This window comes from Gigantopelta aegis, unplaced genomic scaffold, assembly GCF_016097555.1.
Source record: "Gigantopelta aegis isolate Gae_Host unplaced genomic scaffold, Gae_host_genome ctg3062_pilon_pilon, whole genome shotgun sequence".
Taxonomy (NCBI): domain Eukaryota; kingdom Metazoa; phylum Mollusca; class Gastropoda; order Neomphalida; family Peltospiridae; genus Gigantopelta; species Gigantopelta aegis.
Genome location: NW_024533160.1, coordinates 1 through 18,541, shown reverse-complemented (window position 1 = coordinate 18,541; position 18,541 = coordinate 1). Strand labels below are relative to the sequence as shown.

Genomic DNA, 18,541 nt, shown 5'->3' with positions numbered 1-18,541 from the left:
CATTGCTACTGTTATAAAATCATAGTAAATAGTAAGTATATACTGTACAGTAGTATTTCATTAATAACATATAATGTGACTGATTATACATCTCTATGATCTTTGATCTACTAGTACCATCTATTAATCTCTTCCATCCACTATCCATAACATTTCATCCTTTCCTACCTGAGTGAATAATCTTACCTCTCCATATAAGGGAGAAGATAGCAATAACAATAGCAATCACAGTATATAGAGTATAATTAAATATATAGGTAAACAGTCCAATAAGTCTTTTATTGAGACCATTTGTTCCATTATAATAATATCAATACTACCACAATATTAGTATTACTTGTAATGCAATTGTACCTTTATATTGAATTTATTATTAAATCAAAGAAGGTAGCATGACCATCTTTAAAGCTCTAAATTGAAATAGTTCTTACAAAATTTTGAGACACAGACTGTACAAGAAATATATTAGTAAAATACTAGAGAACAGTAAGTATGATCATAGCTAGTCACATATAGTGTGACTATTGATATATCTCTTACCTATAAAATGCAAATGGTTGGATACATCATGTATAATGGAAATGGAGTTTATCTATAGGTAACACCTACATATAACAATAATTATTGTATCATATCTTCCTTAATACCTGAAGTAGCTCCAATGACAAAGCTACTAGTACTCCAGACTTATACGAAGATATAACCTATTATAGTTGATGTATGTGGACTATTAAAAGAAATTGGAAAAGAGAAACCCCACACAACTTGAGAAAACTGTCCCTATAACAACAGAATAAAACAAGTAGTACAGGAGTGGTCTAAAAGAACAGATGAAATCATTATGTTCTTTGATCTACTAGTCCACTCTGTAAGCTCTCTTCACATCCACTATGTAGTCTTAACAAGATGGTAAAACATGACATCTCTTAAAGGTCCTAACTTGAGATATTGTGACTAAGTTCTGTACTAAGATATGAGCAATCCAATAAATCATATAGCAAAAGGGTTGTGTTTTAAGCAATCTGACGTTAAAATTATACAAAAAAATACAATACCTTCTTTGGTGAGTCCACTAGAAGAGTTTGTGAAATTGTTTTAACGCTTAAACAAAGTGAAAAAGTGCCAGGATAGACACCTCTTAATGAATTATAACATTGAGTTCATAGCAATAATGAGTAAGAATGGGCAAGATTTAATGACTTGTCTGTCTATCTGAGTGCTGATTAATAAAAAATAGCACACAAGGTTTGACCTGTGGATGAATAGGAAAGAAGGGAGGGCGAGAGAACAGTGCTGATTTAGTACACTTTTTATTGCCTAACAATACTTATTGAACTTTTATTTTTTACATTCTCCAAATGTAGCATTATAGTGGAGCTTGTGATTGAGCACCACACACTTTATTAAATTCTAAAGTATAGACATGGAAAAGATATTTGTAGTAGTCCCAGCGTCAGGAAGTTGTACAATTTCTAAAACTATTTAGCTTATTACTATTCTTACTTCCTCCATATCATTTAATCCTCCTATTTAACTTCATCATATCCTCTAACAATGTTCAATGATTAATGAGATTCAGCCGATCATGAATGCAAGTAACTTCATGTTTGGCTACATATCACGATGTCTATAAAATAAAATCTATTTATTAAGACATAAAGATAGTAATATAATGTTGGATTATACCACAACTATTGATTGCTATTCTTTTAAAAACTAATTGTGCTTGTATTTTCAAAAATCCTCCAATTAGAAAAGAATTGACATTGTCTTGAGGTAGAGTTTATAAAATCATCATGGATACCTCCCTTATAAACTGTTGTAGGTGATAAGGGGAAGTTTACCATGTGTCAGAATACATGATTTCAAACAGTTTTTTTTTTACTTTTGTACAAAAATGTTTTTTTTTTAATAAAACTAACAATATTTACTAATCTTAAATTACAATATTTTGTTTAGATACATTAACTACAACAACTTTGTATAAAAACTAAATATAATAATTAACACATATTACTGATATATTACATACACTCATATACACTGGTATCTACTGAGTAAATTGGACACTCATCATAAATATCATCAGTTGGTTTAGACTGATGTAGACTGTAGGGCTCACAGACTTTCATTTCAATATCTTCATCAGGTCTATAGATAGACAGTATATGAGTTAACACAAAATAACAGAAATATGACAACTACCTACTATCTGTTTGATGTTGAACTTTAGTGGTAGCAATGACTGGTTCACTGAGTCTGTAACAAAAAAGAACAATTATTGTTTATGATCAATATTAATAATATCCATACTGTCTAATGTAAATAAATTATAAGATATTTCCAACAATACTAACTATCACTACAATCAACATTATACCAACTAGTAATACCCAGTCCAGTGATAGTACTACTATTAGACAAAGTAACTGAAAAGAAAATAATAACTTCTAGATTGTCTACAATTACCTTCATTAGTACAAATAGTTTGATTCTTATATTAACAAATTACTGTCCATAGTCCATAACCATTAACAGTATAACCACGTACACCAAACAGATAACAGCTGTTACCTATCAGATCACTTATAGTCACATTCATACTACTTGTATTAGTTTTTATCATTGGATTAAACTCATCACTAGGAGAACACCACCATTACACTGATGACTATTGTACCCTATCTCATATGTGATAATAGGATAGTCTACAGGAATATAAACTAGGTACACTCCATGAGATAACAGCCATGTAGTAGACATAAAACTGGATAGTGTACTAACTGACCAGGAACTGAGTACAAAGTATAATTGTTGTTCACTAGAACTGACAATGTACTTACCAGTTCCAATCTGTACTTCAATAGGATCACTGAAGGGACCTCTTCAATAGAGTTCACACCAGCTACACTCATGTTATATACATTACCAAATACTAGATCATTCACAATGACATATCTCTCACTATTGGTCAGGTTGTATGTCACTTCTTATAAACGTTAATTACAACAACTTCCTCTATTTATAACTAAACTTAATTACCGGATTTGTGTCAATAGTCCAGCTCACTACAATGCCAAAGGACCAAACATTAGGCAAATGGATGATCTTCAAACACTCCTCTCCAGGTCTGGGAGACAATAAGTCAGGCTGTGGTATCTAGTGAACTGGGAGTTACTGCCGCTAAAGTCTCGACAATGAAAGTCAACCCAAATTCTTCAGACCCAATATAAAAGAGATATGTGTGTATACTACAGCAGAAGATAGATATGATGTTGTTATGAAGTTAAATCCTTATGTATGTGAGACAATATGATATAAAATTGATGCAGAGACTCGTGCTGGAGATATGCTGTCATGTGATGGTAAAGTAACGTTGAGGGACACTGGAATGGAATAAAGGTAATCCAAAATTTAAAAGAGTAATTGCATTGTTTCTCTGAAGATCAAAGTTTTGTGTATTTTTAATATTTCATGTAGACTGTGGTCCATTAATTTTGTTGAAAATATAATGTTTGAAAAAAATTATAAATGATGATTATTGGATGAAAGTAGTAATGACAGTTGGTATGAACACATTTAATGACTACATAATCAATAAAATTGTTGTAACAAAGTGTATTATCTGGACAGTCCATTGATTCGTTATCTATTCATTGTCACAAGTTATGTAACTATTAATAAGTAGTAGGTGGAGCTCTAATTAATTTTTATTATCCTATACACCACATGTGGTCCTCACTGAATATGTCATCTAACACAAAAACTCTGTTATCTTGTGAGTAGCTATAAGAAGACATGTATTAACTGATCATCTCAACAATCATTGCCCTTTAAAACTAGATACTTTCCAGTGTTGTCTATGTCATGATGTAACTAGTACTGATTGTAACATTATGACTTATCATATTTATTCTCATTACACTGGTGACAAATCCTACCACTGTCTAGACTGTACTGGTTCATTTAGTCTATGAAGATAACCTTAAGACATGTTGTGTGTGTCATCAAGTCAAGACATCTGTCTAACAAAAACAGTATCAACAGTTTGAGTACAACATCATTGGCCACACCCAATGCTATTGACCATAAAACTGCACTCTTGTACCACAAATACCTAACATTGTCTCTACTTTAAATGTATCATTTAATGCAATTCCATTTTAAAAACTGTTTTATTGCCAAACTTTATATATTTTTATATTTACCATAAATAAAATTGTATATTTGCTATTTAGACATGTCACTGCATTACATGTGAATATATTGCCACCAGCATATATCATCAAGTAGTAGCACTTATAATGCAGAGAGGAAGATCTTTGTGTTAGAAGGTGACAACAATTGTTCAGTCTCTTCGATCTGTATGGATCTCGTCCAGTTTGTTGATATCTTGTGAGAGTGTGCTGAACTTTGTAAAACATACAACAAACAAGTTAAATGGTAAATAAACATTTTAACATTAAAAACCCAGAATAAAAATAATAATCTAAAAAGAACTTGATTAAAATTAACAACACTGAAACAGAAATTAAGATTTCAAATAGGTAAAAAGTCCAATGAAAAAATTAACCGTTACTGTATCATCAGCACGCGACTAGGGAGGAACAGCAAACGCGTGACCTGTCATTATGGCGGGAAAATATAACAGCAGCACACGCGTACAACAAAAACGCTTACAAGAATAGCAAAACACTTTAATAGGTTTTTAATTTAATTTTTAAAAAAAGATTTTAATTAAATAATTTAGCTTTTTGTTAAAAAAAATATTAATGATAATATGATCTAAAGAAATGTTAAAATTAGTAAGATGTTAAAATTATTAAGATGATGATACAATAGTTGTAAAAAGATTAGTAAAAATTCAGTATGATTGTAGTTGTTTAGTAACTAAGATAAAAATTGAATTCTAAAAATAATTCAATTTTCAAAGCTATATTAAATCTAGAATGTCACTTTTCGAATTTCAATGTGTCAATTTTGATTAGTGATCAACTTAAACTATAACTGAAATTAAGATAATTGAGTTTGACAAATTTTAGTGAAAACTATATTTTTGAGAAAGTGATTAAAAACAATATACTGACAAACTATAAAAAAAAGATGAAAAAAATTACAATAAGAAAGAAAGAAAAAATTGCAATGAAAAGAAAATTAAAAAAAAAAAACTAAAATAAGACAGTTTCAGTAGTTGAAAGTCCCCAAGAGTCCAGTCACTTCACAAGTAGAGAACATAGAGAAAGAAAGAGAGAGTTAGTTGTAACAACTGGATTGCTAAAGAATGAATGAGATGAATGGAAAGACAGCTCACCTTCTTCAACAGTGCTGCTCCTGCAAGGAAAGAAAAAAAGTAGTCATGAACTGAATGGATAGAGAGTGAAGAGAGACAGAGGAAGTGAAAAGGGACCACCAACACACACACACACACACACACACACACGCACCCTAGAAGATCAGAGCTCCTCCCCGCCACCTGGCGGCCTAGGATATTAAAAAAAAAATTTTTTTAGGCCGCCAGGCGGCAGGGAGGAGATAATTAATAGGATTTGTATGAGTGTGTGTATAGTGTATGGGCTGAATAGCCCAAAAAATAAAATAAAAATAAAAATTAAAAGAAGAGGAAAGAAGGCTTGAAGGAAGAAGACAGAAGAGACCAGGCAGGAGAGCGACTCATCTTTTACATCCAGAGAAACATCAGAACAGTCACGAGAACATCAGAGAAGAACAGTCAAGAACGTCAGAACAGTCATGAGAAGATCAGAGAAGAACAGTCAAGAACGTCAGAACAGTCATGAAAACATCAGAGAAGAACAGTCAAGAACATCAGAAAGCACCAGAGAGCAGCCAAGATCATCAGAGAAGAACTGTTGAGTCCTGTCGAAACGAAGAGAGAGAAAAAAATTTATTTGAAAATTCAAAAAATCACTTGACAAAAATTAAAAAATATAAAAAAAGTTTAGAACAAAAAAGAAAAGAAACAGATAAAGATGACATAACTAAAAAAAAGATGATCCAGCGACGAGAGGTTATCCAAACGATGAGGCGAGTTGATCCAACGAAGTACGAGATGATCCATCGATGAGGTGAATCCTAGAGAACAAAGACGGAGAAAGAGAGTTATTTGTAACAACTGCAGAATAGATGTGGGATGGATGGATGGAGAGATAACTCACCTTATAATAAAAAGTATGGAAAATGGAGTAATTTTATAATTATCAAGAAATCTCGTCATGCTTCAAATTGACAACCAGTCGACGCAAACTCGTGACAAATTTGGCGGGAAATAACTACACGCGTGACCAACATTAATTGATTTTTAATTGATGTGATCCCATTTTTTCCTTTAAGATTCTAAAGTTTTTCTGTTTAATTTTTACTTTAATCCTTTAAATACAATTTTGTCAATGACATAGTTTATAAAATAATCACATTTCAATCTTTATACTTAATTTGCCAGTTATTTTTTAAAAATAACATGGATACACTAAATACTATTGTCTCACAATGTAATTTAACAGAACAGTATTCTCAGATATACCTCTTATAAGTACACTGATGATACACACCTACAATGTTAATGTTAATTTATTATTAACATTAGTACTACACACAATATAATATTATTATATTCGAGATATTCAATAAATTGATAAATAATATTATTCTGTAGATTTAGATCTATAACAACATTGACATGGAATCCAAGCTGGACAGTAAGAAGATTCAACTTGAGTTCTGGTATCAGCATTGTTCTTAACTATATTTAGAAATACTAAAAGAGAAAGTCAATAAACAAGTAATTGAAGTACTACATTGTTTACCATCTTCAAGAGTGGTCATTTTAATTCCCAATCTACAATTCCAATCTGGTCTTGGACTGAGTCTAACAGTTCAAACAATTCACTCACAATTACATCTTCTTTCTCCATTTGATATGTACAAGAATCTAAGTTGACATAGAGACAGTAGATATTATTGTACTATGTAAGTGGTCTAATTACCAGCATAAGTCTCTAAATGTCTCACTGATCTGATGTTAGTCTGAACAAATCTCTCTACATCTCCTACTTTACCAGGATTACAATGAAACTTCAATTGATATCCACTACCAAATTTGGTCTTCAGACGAGTCTGAGAACCAAGACATCGTAAACGGCCATAATTCATAATACCTGAGATAAAATAAAAAAAGACAAATAACACAACTACAATATCACTCTCTTTATTTACCAATACGTGTACACAAATGATCAGCTTCTTCCATAGCATGAGTTGTTAAGATCACACTTCTCCCATCTTTCACTTTCTCTATCACTTCCCACACTTGACGACGTGATGCAGGATCCAGACCTGTAGTAGGTTCATCCAGGATAAGGATATCAGGACTACCAATGCAGGCCATAGCAACAGAGAGACGACGTCTCATACCTCCTGAAAGAGCTTTGGATTTTCTCTTACGAGCATCATAAAGATTGACCTTGACAACACAAACAATAACAGTTGCTTAAAGGTACAAGTTCTCTCTTAGTATTAGAAAGTAGATATTAAGTAATATAGTGTAATATAGTGGAATCTATTACTTTACAAAAATAATATTTTCTGTTTAGATCTACATAATTGAGCAGCTCATAAAGTGTCTTAAAAAGTTTTCATTGTTAAATTCAAATAATTTCTCTGAAGGTATTATATAGTACTTTAAATCCACCCATTGTTAAAGTTACCTACCTGTCTAAGTGCTTTCTCCACTACTCTTCCAGCTCGACCTAACTTTACTCCTTTCAATCTAGCATAAAACAGAGATGTTCCTCAGCAGTTAGTTCAGGATATTGGATATCAAATTGAGGACACACACCCAAATGATGATGAATATCAGACATCTAGATAATTAAATATTATAATTATAGTGATACATCAATAACCAATATTACCTGTGTAGCAAGGTCATAACCACCTATTTTAGCAGTACCAGAGGTTGGTTCATAAAGTCCAGTTAATACAGATATAAGAGTTGTTTTTCCAGCACCTTAAAAGTCAAATAAAAACATCACTTTGTAATAACAAAAATTAAACACAGCTAATTGTAATTTTAAACTAAATCAATTACTAGTATATTGTTATATAGCATGTCTTACCATTGGGTCCTAGTAGACCAAAACATTCATTACGATTTACAGCTAATGAGAAAGAATGAACTGCTACATGAGGGGGCTTACCCCCTGATCCAGGATACTAATAAGACAGGTAATGTTTGTATTGTCTACATTAATCTTACCTCTTTTCTTAATTGGAAAATAATAACAGGGAGCATCAAGTGAATTAAACTCAGTACTTAACATTTCCTCTTCCTGTTGAACATCCTCATCAACTTCATCATCAATGTTAACAGAAAGACTATTTCCACGACTGACCTGAAGGAAAAATCATAATTAAAAGCTGAATATACTAGTTTATTAATGACACAATTATACTTTACAATGTTAATAATAAGTGACTTACTGTAGATCTTACTGGAAGCATCTCTTTAGAATCACAACCACGTTTTAAACCAGCTTTCTTAAGTAGCCAAAGAAAACCATGATAAATAGCTGTGTGTGTGTATGAGAGAGATCCTATAGATTAATGTAAACATTTCTTACCTATAATAGGAAAAAATGGACTCTTTCTCACTCCATATTCACTAGTAAACACATATGACAAATATACACTGACAAACATTAATAAAACAGTAGATCCAGCTAGATACAATATTGCTGTGGTAACAAGATTTAACCCATCTTTAGCTGAGAGAATGTTAATATCATAACATTGATAACTAGAACAAGCTCCTATCATATAGAATAGTAATCTAGAGAACAGTAAGTATGATCATAGATAGTGTAACTGATTATTATATCTCTTACCTATAAAAATGCAAATGGTGGATACATCATGTATAATGGAAATGGAGTCTTATCTTCAGGTAACACCTACATATAACAATAAATTTAAAATTATTGTATCATATCTTCATTAATACCTGAAGTAGCTCCAACGACAAAGCTACCAATACTCCAGCTATAACAAAGATATAACCTATTATAGTGGATGTACGTGGACTATTAAAGAAATTGGAAAAGAGAAAACCCAACACAACTGAGAATGTCCCCATAGCAACAGAATAATGACAAGTAGTACAGGAGTGGTCTAAAAGAACAGATGGAAATCATTATGATCTTTGATCTACTACTCCACTCTGTTAATCTCTCCATCCACTATCCATAACATTCATCATCTCCTACCTGAGTGAATAATCTTACTCTCCATATAAGGGAGAAGATAGCAATAACAATAGCAATCACAGTATATAGAGCATAATTAAATATATATGTAACAGTCCAATAAGTCATTTTATTGAGACCATTTTGTTCCATCATAATGAGATGACGTTCAAATTTGTCCTTAACTAGAGCAGCAATAAAAACCTGGTGAGGTACATTACAAGTGGGTGTGGTATGTAGGTGGAGCTTACAGGAAAGATGAATGAAGTGGCAAATGGATAGAGTACGCCCCCTAATAAATTAGTAACATCTATAGTTAAATTAGATGGATGAGGAAAGAATGGCATGATGTATGTTGCTATGATAACACTATCTGGATCTGGAACATATAGAGTTATATGAACACCAAATATAATATGTCATTAATATACCTAATAGTGATGAAAAGTTGAAATAATATTTTAATATTCCATTATGTACCATGTTCATTAAAGTATTCCTTTAAAAAGAAAGAAAGAAAATACATTAATACATCTAATATATTATGGACATGTATTTATGATCTCAATGTAGTCTTAACAAGAAGGTAACATGACCATCTCTTAAAGGTCTAACTTGAGATAGTTCTGTACTAAGATTGAATTTAATTTTTCTATAGCAAAGGTTTTGTTTTAAGCAATCTTGAAAAAATTATACAATAAATAGAATACCTTCTTTGTAAGTCACTAGAAGAGTTTTGAAATTGTTTAAAAGCAGGGAGATCTCTTACTGAATACAAATTGAGTTCATTAGCAATAATAGTATAATCAAGATTTAATGATCTGTCTGTCTCATTAAGAGCATTAATAAAAATAGCACCACGAGTTTTGACCTGTGTATGAGAGAAAGAAATGAGGATGAGATAACAGTGCTATATTTAGTACATTTTCATTGATAACTTACTTCATTGAACTTTCTATTTTTACATTCCCCAATGTAGTATTATATTGAGCTTGTGATTGAGCACAAACTTCATAAATCCTAAAGTATAAAGATGGAAAAGATATTTATTCCCTCTCCTTTTTACCTGTCATATTGATCATTAGCAGCTGAAGACAGACTAGCCAATGTATTGTACTCTTGTATAACCTAAACATGAAGACATTAATTTTATTATTTTAAAATTAATTTTCTTACGGAAACAAGATGTTTCTGAAGAGCAGCAGTTGAATTATCAGGTATAGGTAGGAAAAAAGGAAGTTGAATGTTATCTCCATCTTCCTATGTATAGAAAGAATGAAGTTATTTACATGTGACAGTCATGTGACTTGCATATAGATCTTCATTGAAATAACGGTCTTTGTAATTTGGATTAATGGTGAAGTCCAGTGAAAAGTTATACAGCCGCAATGGAGGTAGAAGAAGAGCTACAGAGAGAGAGAGAGAGAGAGAGAGAGAGAAGAGAGAGAGAGAGAGAGGAGAGAGAGGAGAGAGAGAGAGAGAGAGAGAGAGAGAGAGAGAGAGAGGAGAGAGATAGTTTATGCAGTATTCATACAAAGTTACATTCAAATCATTTGAAGAACCATTTGGTATAATTCACCAAACGAGACATCTACAGATGGATGCCTGCAATAAAAAAATAATCAGTAACACATTTTTTGTCAAATGATATATAAACTCAATTATTAAGACTATTTTACACTGAATGTAATAAATGTTGTTACTGGTACATTAAATAGACTTACTTTCCAATATAGTAAAATGGTAAATCAAACAGGATTTGTTGTGATGGAATTGTACCATTATCTCTTAAAAATCTCTATTACATCAATTAATCTGTCTGTTACATTAGTAAGGTTAAAATGGTCCAGGATAGAGATCCACTCTTCATTAAATTCCCACTCTTCGTTCAATTCAAGAAGAAAGTTAAACACTTCAATCATAACACACATTGGGTCTATCAAAGTCCGACTTATTACAGGCTATGACTCGACCGACATCTAGACAATGAAAATAAGGTCCCCAGAGTGTGTAGAACAATCAATGAAATAAAGTAAGACATTTTGACTTTAATTTACTAGTAAAAATATGTGACAACTAGTTGTATATTTAGTTTACTAGCGTAGTATCCACAGTACAATGACATCTAATGATATTGTGCTGTCAGAAATAGACTGACTTCTGCTAGTGGACAATCTAGACTGGATTGTCAAGCATACATGTTAAAGAATGATAAGGAAGAATACTAAATATTAGAGCTCTCTGTATTATAAATTATTAGACAGGACTTTGATATTATTATCGTATCTGTAATAATTTTGAAAGTCACATGTTGTTATCTTAAGATTAACACAAACTCTTGTGTATTTAAAGTAGCATACCGAATGGAATTGGTAGAGAATCAGATCCAGGTACAACAGCTCCATTTTTGTGTAACAAATTATTGAGACAACTTGAATAATACCAGCAAATGAAATAAGATAATAGGTACTAGTAGTTGAACATATGTTGGTGACATATGACTTTATCTGGAGTGAAAAATCCTTCAGCCAACTATAATGGAAGAAGATAAAAATCGTGTTAGACTAAAAATGTATCTTAGCTTGTTGAAGTCAGTAGACATCATTACATAGCCATATGACGTCATTACACTTGACATGCTATTAGCTATAAGTATATTATACATGGCAATAAATTTGGACTACATTAGAGCTAGACTTGAAACACTCCTCCCTTCGTTGAACATACCAGTGCCCAAAATTGATGCCAAAAAGACACTTTTACGGCAAAAATCACGAGACTTTAAGCTATCATCACTATTATTGATGGAACCTGTACTGGTCTGTATTACGTTAGTCCGTCTATGGTGAACAATTTCAATCTCGGGCTCCATTGATTCTCGGATTAGCTAATTCTGTCATGTGATATGTAATCGGAGTTATACGACGGTTACTACAGTAATGGGTAATATACGGAAATGAAACTGCGTAGTGGTAACTCTTACAGACAACTCACAGAAGCTGAAATAATCAACTCCAAAAGACCAAAAGAGTGTAAGCATTGTGCTCATGCTATGATATACGCCAAACTACCAGAGAAACTGTTTGGGATATATGACAAGCGTTATGCACTATTGGTGAGTCAAATGTATCTGTTTCTGTAAGGCACATGTAACAAATATTATATGTACTATTTATAATCATAATGATAAGGGTCTCTGTTAATCTGTTACTATAAACTGACTAGCACACCCACTTTCTTTAATTAGATGCAAATGCGATTTGATGGTACACTTGCTTTGCAGGGGGTGTGGTTATGAAGGTGAAACCCCCTGAAGAAGCATGTACTAGAGAGTGTGTTGAGAAATAGGGTAACACCCTCAGAAATAACCATCACCAAATCAGACCACATTGTAACTCACTACTCTGACCCACACCCACTTTTGTCTCCACTTATATGCTAAAGAAATCTCATTGGACCAATTGATAGAGATTGAAAAGAAAACTTGTTATCAAAAGATTGGGGAAACGAAGTTCTAGGTTTTGTTCGATGTCCGTTATACACTTTTTCCTAATGGATTAGGTTTTCCAGTTTTGTCTACAGCATCAATTTATTGGTAATGCACGTGACCAACTTCTGTTTGGTATACGCCATTGTGGTCTTCCTCCCAGAAGACGAGATCCAAGCTGCATTGAAGAGAAGCGGACTGATAGATTGTAAAGTTACTGTTGAAAATACTGACTATGAGAATCAAGTGGTATGTTGTTATATTCAGAATATCTAAAATCTAGTTGTTTTTTGTGGAATAGTCCGGAGTATTATTTCTTTTTTCCATTTTGAGGTTACTTAAGTTTATAGAAAGAACTGGAACAAGTGACTAATTAATTAAAATTTGAATTAAATATCAAGTACTGAATTGATCAAAAGGTAGCAGCTGTTTGTCTGTAGGAAGTCATCATACTTTGTGGTGTAGTAAATATTTAAAGTTAGGGGTGGGATCAGTTTAATACACAACCAGTGACCATACCTTAGTGTATAGAAAATTGTGGGTGAGGCCTGATTGTCACATATTTAATTAAATTCTGTTACACGTTGTCATGGTAATTATAATATGATGGAACAGGTGTAGTAATAAAATCTTTCATGTAATAAGGTTGTCTTTTACATTTTTGTTAACTGACTACATCTCTAGTGACATTTCTAACTTATATTTAAAATTTTATATTTATTATAGTAATATTTTAAATAGCAGTTCCAAATTGAAGAAATCAGAGGAATACAAAAAAAGGAAACACAAAAGGGGAGAATGAAAATAATAAAATTTATGAGATAGCTATACAATATAATAATAATAATAATATAAATACAGGTTATGCTAAAACAACTAAGTGAGTTGTTTCCTGCTTTGCTTCTGGTGACTTGTAGTACGTTTATTATAGTGGTGTCTGTTGAATTATTAATAACTCACCGGATGAAAGGAGTTTCCTCTTGTGAGGGAATTTAGCTGCCAACACAGCATCCTGTTGTGACTTGATACAGAATGAGAACCTCCTCCCACAGCTTTACGACTTCCTGGTTCATTATTGGCTTCTTCCGTGTATCGTGTTTTTGTTTGACCTGAGACTCAAGTTGAGCTGAGAACCAGTCCATAACTATTGGAGCTGGTTTTGAGACCTTTTGTTGTCTTCTTACTTTTAGTTTCAGGACTTTTGGAAGTAGTTTTTGTCTTTTTTACGTAGAGGACTTTCTTCATCTTATTTAATAATGTTTTGGTTTTTGATTCTTTTTTTGAGTTGATCATGCATTTTTTCTTTCCTTGATCCACCACTAGTAAGTGCTGCTGGTGTGGCCTCTTGTTTAGAGATGGATTCTTTGTTTTTGAGGCACAGATGTCTTGTTAGTAAGAAATTCCAAATCACAGAGACTGACTTTTTTAGAGGGTGGTTCAGTTTTGGTTTCTGTCTGTTGTAGGTCTCTTCTATCGTTAAGAGTTGTCTCAGGTTTAGAAGACTTGGGTTCTATTGTCTTTGAGAAGATTTGGTGGCATCTGTCTGTCCTCAATATCAAGATCAGTCTTGTTGGCATCTTAAAACTCACTGTCTTTTTCTCTGTCAATTTTGTTTTTGATTTATCTGACTTTTTCTTTTTCGCCTTTTATCTTTGTTTAGTTTGCCAACCTTTTTACAGTTTTTCAGGACTTGAATTAAATAATATTATCAAAAGTTGATTTAGATTTCTTTTGTTGTGGTCTGATCAAATCATCATCATCACTGTCACTGTCATCAATCATGTTGCGTTTTATTGGACGACTGTTTTTCAGTACTGGTTTTGACAGGATCAGGAGTTTTAATAACAGGTGAAGCAGGTTAGGTGATGGGGTTCTCTCCAAAACAGGCTTATCAAGTTCAATGGTATATTAACAATAGTAATGTCAGTCTTGTTTTCAAACATTTCCTCTTTTTTTTCATTATTTAAGAATCTTTTTCAAGTATGGGTGGATTTATTAGTGGAGGGAACATAGGTTCCAGAAGACGAGGAGCTTCTAAGGTGGAGGTGAGACCCCATCATCATCTGATGAGCTTGACATTCCAGCTTTTACAATATTGAGAATTCTTACGTGGAAACAGGTCTACGCATAAACAGAGTATGGTGAGTAGTGATTAGGGGTCTCAATTTGGGAGGGAGGGGGGGGGGGGGGGGGGGGGGGGGGGGGGGGGGGGGGGGGGGGGGGGGGGGGGGGGGGGGGGGGGGGGGGGGGGGGGAGGGTGGTGGGTGCAGGCACTTGATCTTCTGGGCTGCTCTCCTGGTGCTTCAGAAATCTTTTGCTTCAGTTCAACGTTCTTCGCAGTTAGGCTTAGTTTTTCCCTTCGAGACTTCTCTTCTTGAACTTCTCCCACCATCTCATTTCTACTTAATGAAGTAGACAGTCCATTGGTATCAGCACCATCATGACGGTAAGACTCATTTCCCATTGATGTTTGGAGGGTGGGAGGAGAAAGTGGAGGAGATGGGTGTATGAGTGACTATTGCAGTCTTTGTTGATATCTTCCGTCATTATCAAGAAATTCCCAGTAAGGGGTCCTTGGAGGAGGAATCATCAAATTTAGGTGCAATAGTTATCTGAGTCACCTCCAGTGGAAAAAGATCAGAGGACAAAAATAACATGCTATTGGAGGAGAATGGGGTTTGAGGAGATTTGGCTCCGTCCCTGCTGCTCTTTTCTGCTTTGGGTGGAGTAAAAGCAGGAGCAGGAGGAGAAGGGGATGGAGATGGAAGATGGGAGAGGGTTCGGTACTTTTGGTTCTGGTGGTGGTGGTTCGAATGTCTACAGGTTTGAGCATAAAAAGGAAGTGGTTTGTTTAACTGTTCTGGTCTTTGTTAGCTTTGTCTTTCTTCTCTTTTGTCTTTTTGCGTTTGGCTCGGAAGGGACCGCTGCTTGATTTTTCAGCCTTAGCTTCTTGTTTATCTAATAACATGGCTGATGAAGTTGGCCCAGGGACCAGGTGTTTCTGTAGTAGCATTTTATCAGAGGTGGTACTAGATGTCATCATAGGCAATTTTCTGAGATGGTGCAGCTCTTTTAGCGAAGTAGTGCATCCTTTTGGATGCAATAGGAGTTCGATGAATTACAGGGTTAGAGGGAAGGGGTGAGGATGCTTTGGACTTTAAGAGTAGGAGAAGGTGAGTGTGAAGATGACTGCGAAGGAGGAGGTAATGGGAGGAGAGAGAGTATCAGAAGCAATAGAGGAACAGAGAAGAGATGTTTTGGGTAGGTTTGGAAAGGTCTGGGCTGAGTTTGCTGTCTTACATCTGTTTGAGAAGCAAACGACGCTGGGGGGACGAGCCTTGAAAAGAGTGCTCTTTGATCAGGCTCAGTGACCACAGACCTGAAGGACCTGACAGCCCAATTTTACTCATTGGAGGTGTCATGGGTGAAGAGGAACCGTTGGAATCCATTAGTTAGGGAGTCATTAGCTTGTGGTGAGAATCAAGGGGGACAATCAGATTTGTCATCTGCGTAGGGTAGCAGTAGGTTGTGCGGACCAATGAGTAGGATCCACTTTTCTTTTAGCATCACTAAAAAAAAAATGTTCTCAGAATCGCTTGGAACTGTTGAGGGAATTCAATTGACCAGCTGCCTACCAGTAATTCCATGAGCCTTGTAATTTGTTCAGGAGGTGCATTTACACAGGAGCTGGGGATTACCCATAACTTATGATTACTTTTCTTTTCATTAATCCAGGCATGAAGTCATCATCATCAGAGTAAGGAAAACTGATTGAGTTATCATCCACTGTCAAACATACCACTGGAATTAATTGGTAGGTGGAGCTAAAGGTTGCTCCTTCAGTTGATTGGTTCTTCCTCTCTTCCTCTTTCACTCTCACTACTGTCACGACTCTCCAAGTTGATAGGACTCTACCTTTGCGTTCTCCTGCTGTTAAAGACGATTCACTCCACTACAGGTTTAGGATAGTACCCTTGAGTTTTAACCATGCCAAGCAATGCTAGAACAGGCACATGAGGTTCGAAATTGGTGGATCACTTTACGAGGAATGAAATAAATGTCATTGTCATGGAGACGGAAATTGAGCATAACGATGCCATCTCTTCTAGTTGGTGAGTTTGGCCTCTTTACCCATTGACGACACTGTGTGTGTGTGAGAGAGACAGAGGAAAGAGAGAGCAAGGTCATTTGGTTTGATTGCTTCCATCCTTACAGTATTAAAACATTTGTAACTCACTGAGGCCATGGGTGGTTCAAACCATTCACTTGCATCTTCAAAGTAACATCATTAAAATCACCAGCATGAAAACAAAGACGTCTTTAGTTTCCCGGTTAACTCCAGTAAGCGCAGAGTAAATAAACACATCATTACTTCCACATGGACAAATAATATCCTTGCAAATACGTGACCATAATTATTACATTAAATCTCATAAGAGTTATTAATATTTGATGTGGTCAATAGATAACAATAAGGCTGAAGCATTTAATATATCCTACTCTACAAAAATACCTTCCCTTCATCACAATGGACAAGCTTTAACACGCCAACAGCAGCTGAGCTCCTGAGGGCACCACCCTGCCTGAACAGGCAGGCATGCAACGATACATCTTCAAGAATTCTCACTATCTCCATTCATTCTTGGAGCCTGAGCGAGATTGGACTTCAGTTGCTCCCTAAAGAGAGATCCAGCTCAATAGAACTAGTGCAACACTACAGTCTTTTTAACCTGTACATTAATTAACCAAGACCCTGTAACATAAGGCAAAACTTTCCCAATATAATTTCATTAACAACAATATAAACATCTTACTTTTCTTTTTCTTTTATGGGTGTTCCTACCTCAGCTGTTGGTAGGTTGTTCTCCTGGCCTTACCCAATAAGGCCTCATCCTTACTGCATGGGTTGTTGTGGATAGCATAGGTCCCATGGCGGCTTCGTTTTAAGGAAAAACTTTTTCAAGAATCTAAGGAAATACACAAATAATTAAATAAAGGGTCAAAAAATGGTTGATTTTTGGATGGTAAATTTTTTAAGGTTATTGTTGACCTAGAAATCGGAAAGTACTCCACTTTTCAAAACCTTTGACCAGTTAACTTTAAAGTGGCCCACCGAAATGTCCTTGCTAATGAGTTCTTGATCTTGTAAAACTAGCAAAACTTGTGGTCTCAATTTCAGGTTACTAAGTTACCCATTTATGGGAACTGATTTTTCCAAAATGTTTGACCAATTCAGGAAGTATCGCTCTATGAAGACACCAAAAATGACAGCAGTAATTCGTTTTCTTCTGAACACTTTTTAAAAAATGTCAGTTTAGATTTCAATTTGTCCTGTGATAAGTGTTCAAACCCTTTTATCCAGGGAAACAACTCCACATTAGGGCTCACGATAGTAATATCATAGGTCACTTCATCCCTTTCTTCATTTTTGGCGAAGGTTGTACCTTTTTCCCCAGCACTGGAATAGATCTTTCGTTGGATCAGGTGGACTAGGGTTAGTGAAAACTTGAGTAGGCATAAGCAGAATTTTTGTGGAGCTTTTGGGGAAGGATCGTGGGTAAAAGTGCTGTTATTTTGCTTTATTTAATGGAATATGAGTCAGGCCATTAGATCTGGGGTAAGAAAAGTCCTATTTAATGTGTACATTTTAAATACGTAGACCTTTTCAATCTTTGTTAAGCTTTATACAAGACTAAAAATCTATCCACAGGATTAGTTCACTAATTCTAATTCCTTATTCCAGGCAATCAAAGTTGGGTTTAATTATATTGAATTACTATTTGGTAATTAGCCCCTC

The 18,541-nt window shown here is 34.4% G+C and overlaps 2 protein-coding genes across 2 annotated transcripts in view; one reads left to right on the top strand and one right to left on the bottom strand.

Annotated features, from left to right (window-relative positions):
* LOC121391888 (receptor-type tyrosine-protein phosphatase alpha-like) overlaps positions 1-5,795 on the top strand; it is a 91,065-nt gene extending 85,270 nt beyond the window's left edge. Inside the window, exon 8 of the mRNA XM_041523360.1 lies at positions 5,619-5,795. Within this exon, the coding sequence (XP_041379294.1) occupies positions 5,619-5,795 (177 nt within the window). The remainder of the gene's footprint in view (positions 1-5,618) is intronic.
* A 1,427-nt stretch (positions 5,796-7,222) lies between these two features.
* On the bottom strand, positions 7,223-15,208 carry LOC121391887 (ABC transporter A family member 1-like). Its single transcript, XM_041523358.1, has 5 exons — positions 15,019-15,208; positions 13,705-13,853; positions 8,273-8,408; positions 7,929-8,023; positions 7,223-7,477 (listed from the first exon to the last, which is right to left on the bottom strand). Exons 1-5 carry the CDS (start codon positions 15,206-15,208, stop codon positions 7,223-7,225), a joined length of 825 nt encoding a protein of 274 aa, XP_041379292.1.
* Positions 15,209-18,541: the final 3,333 nt, after the last annotated feature.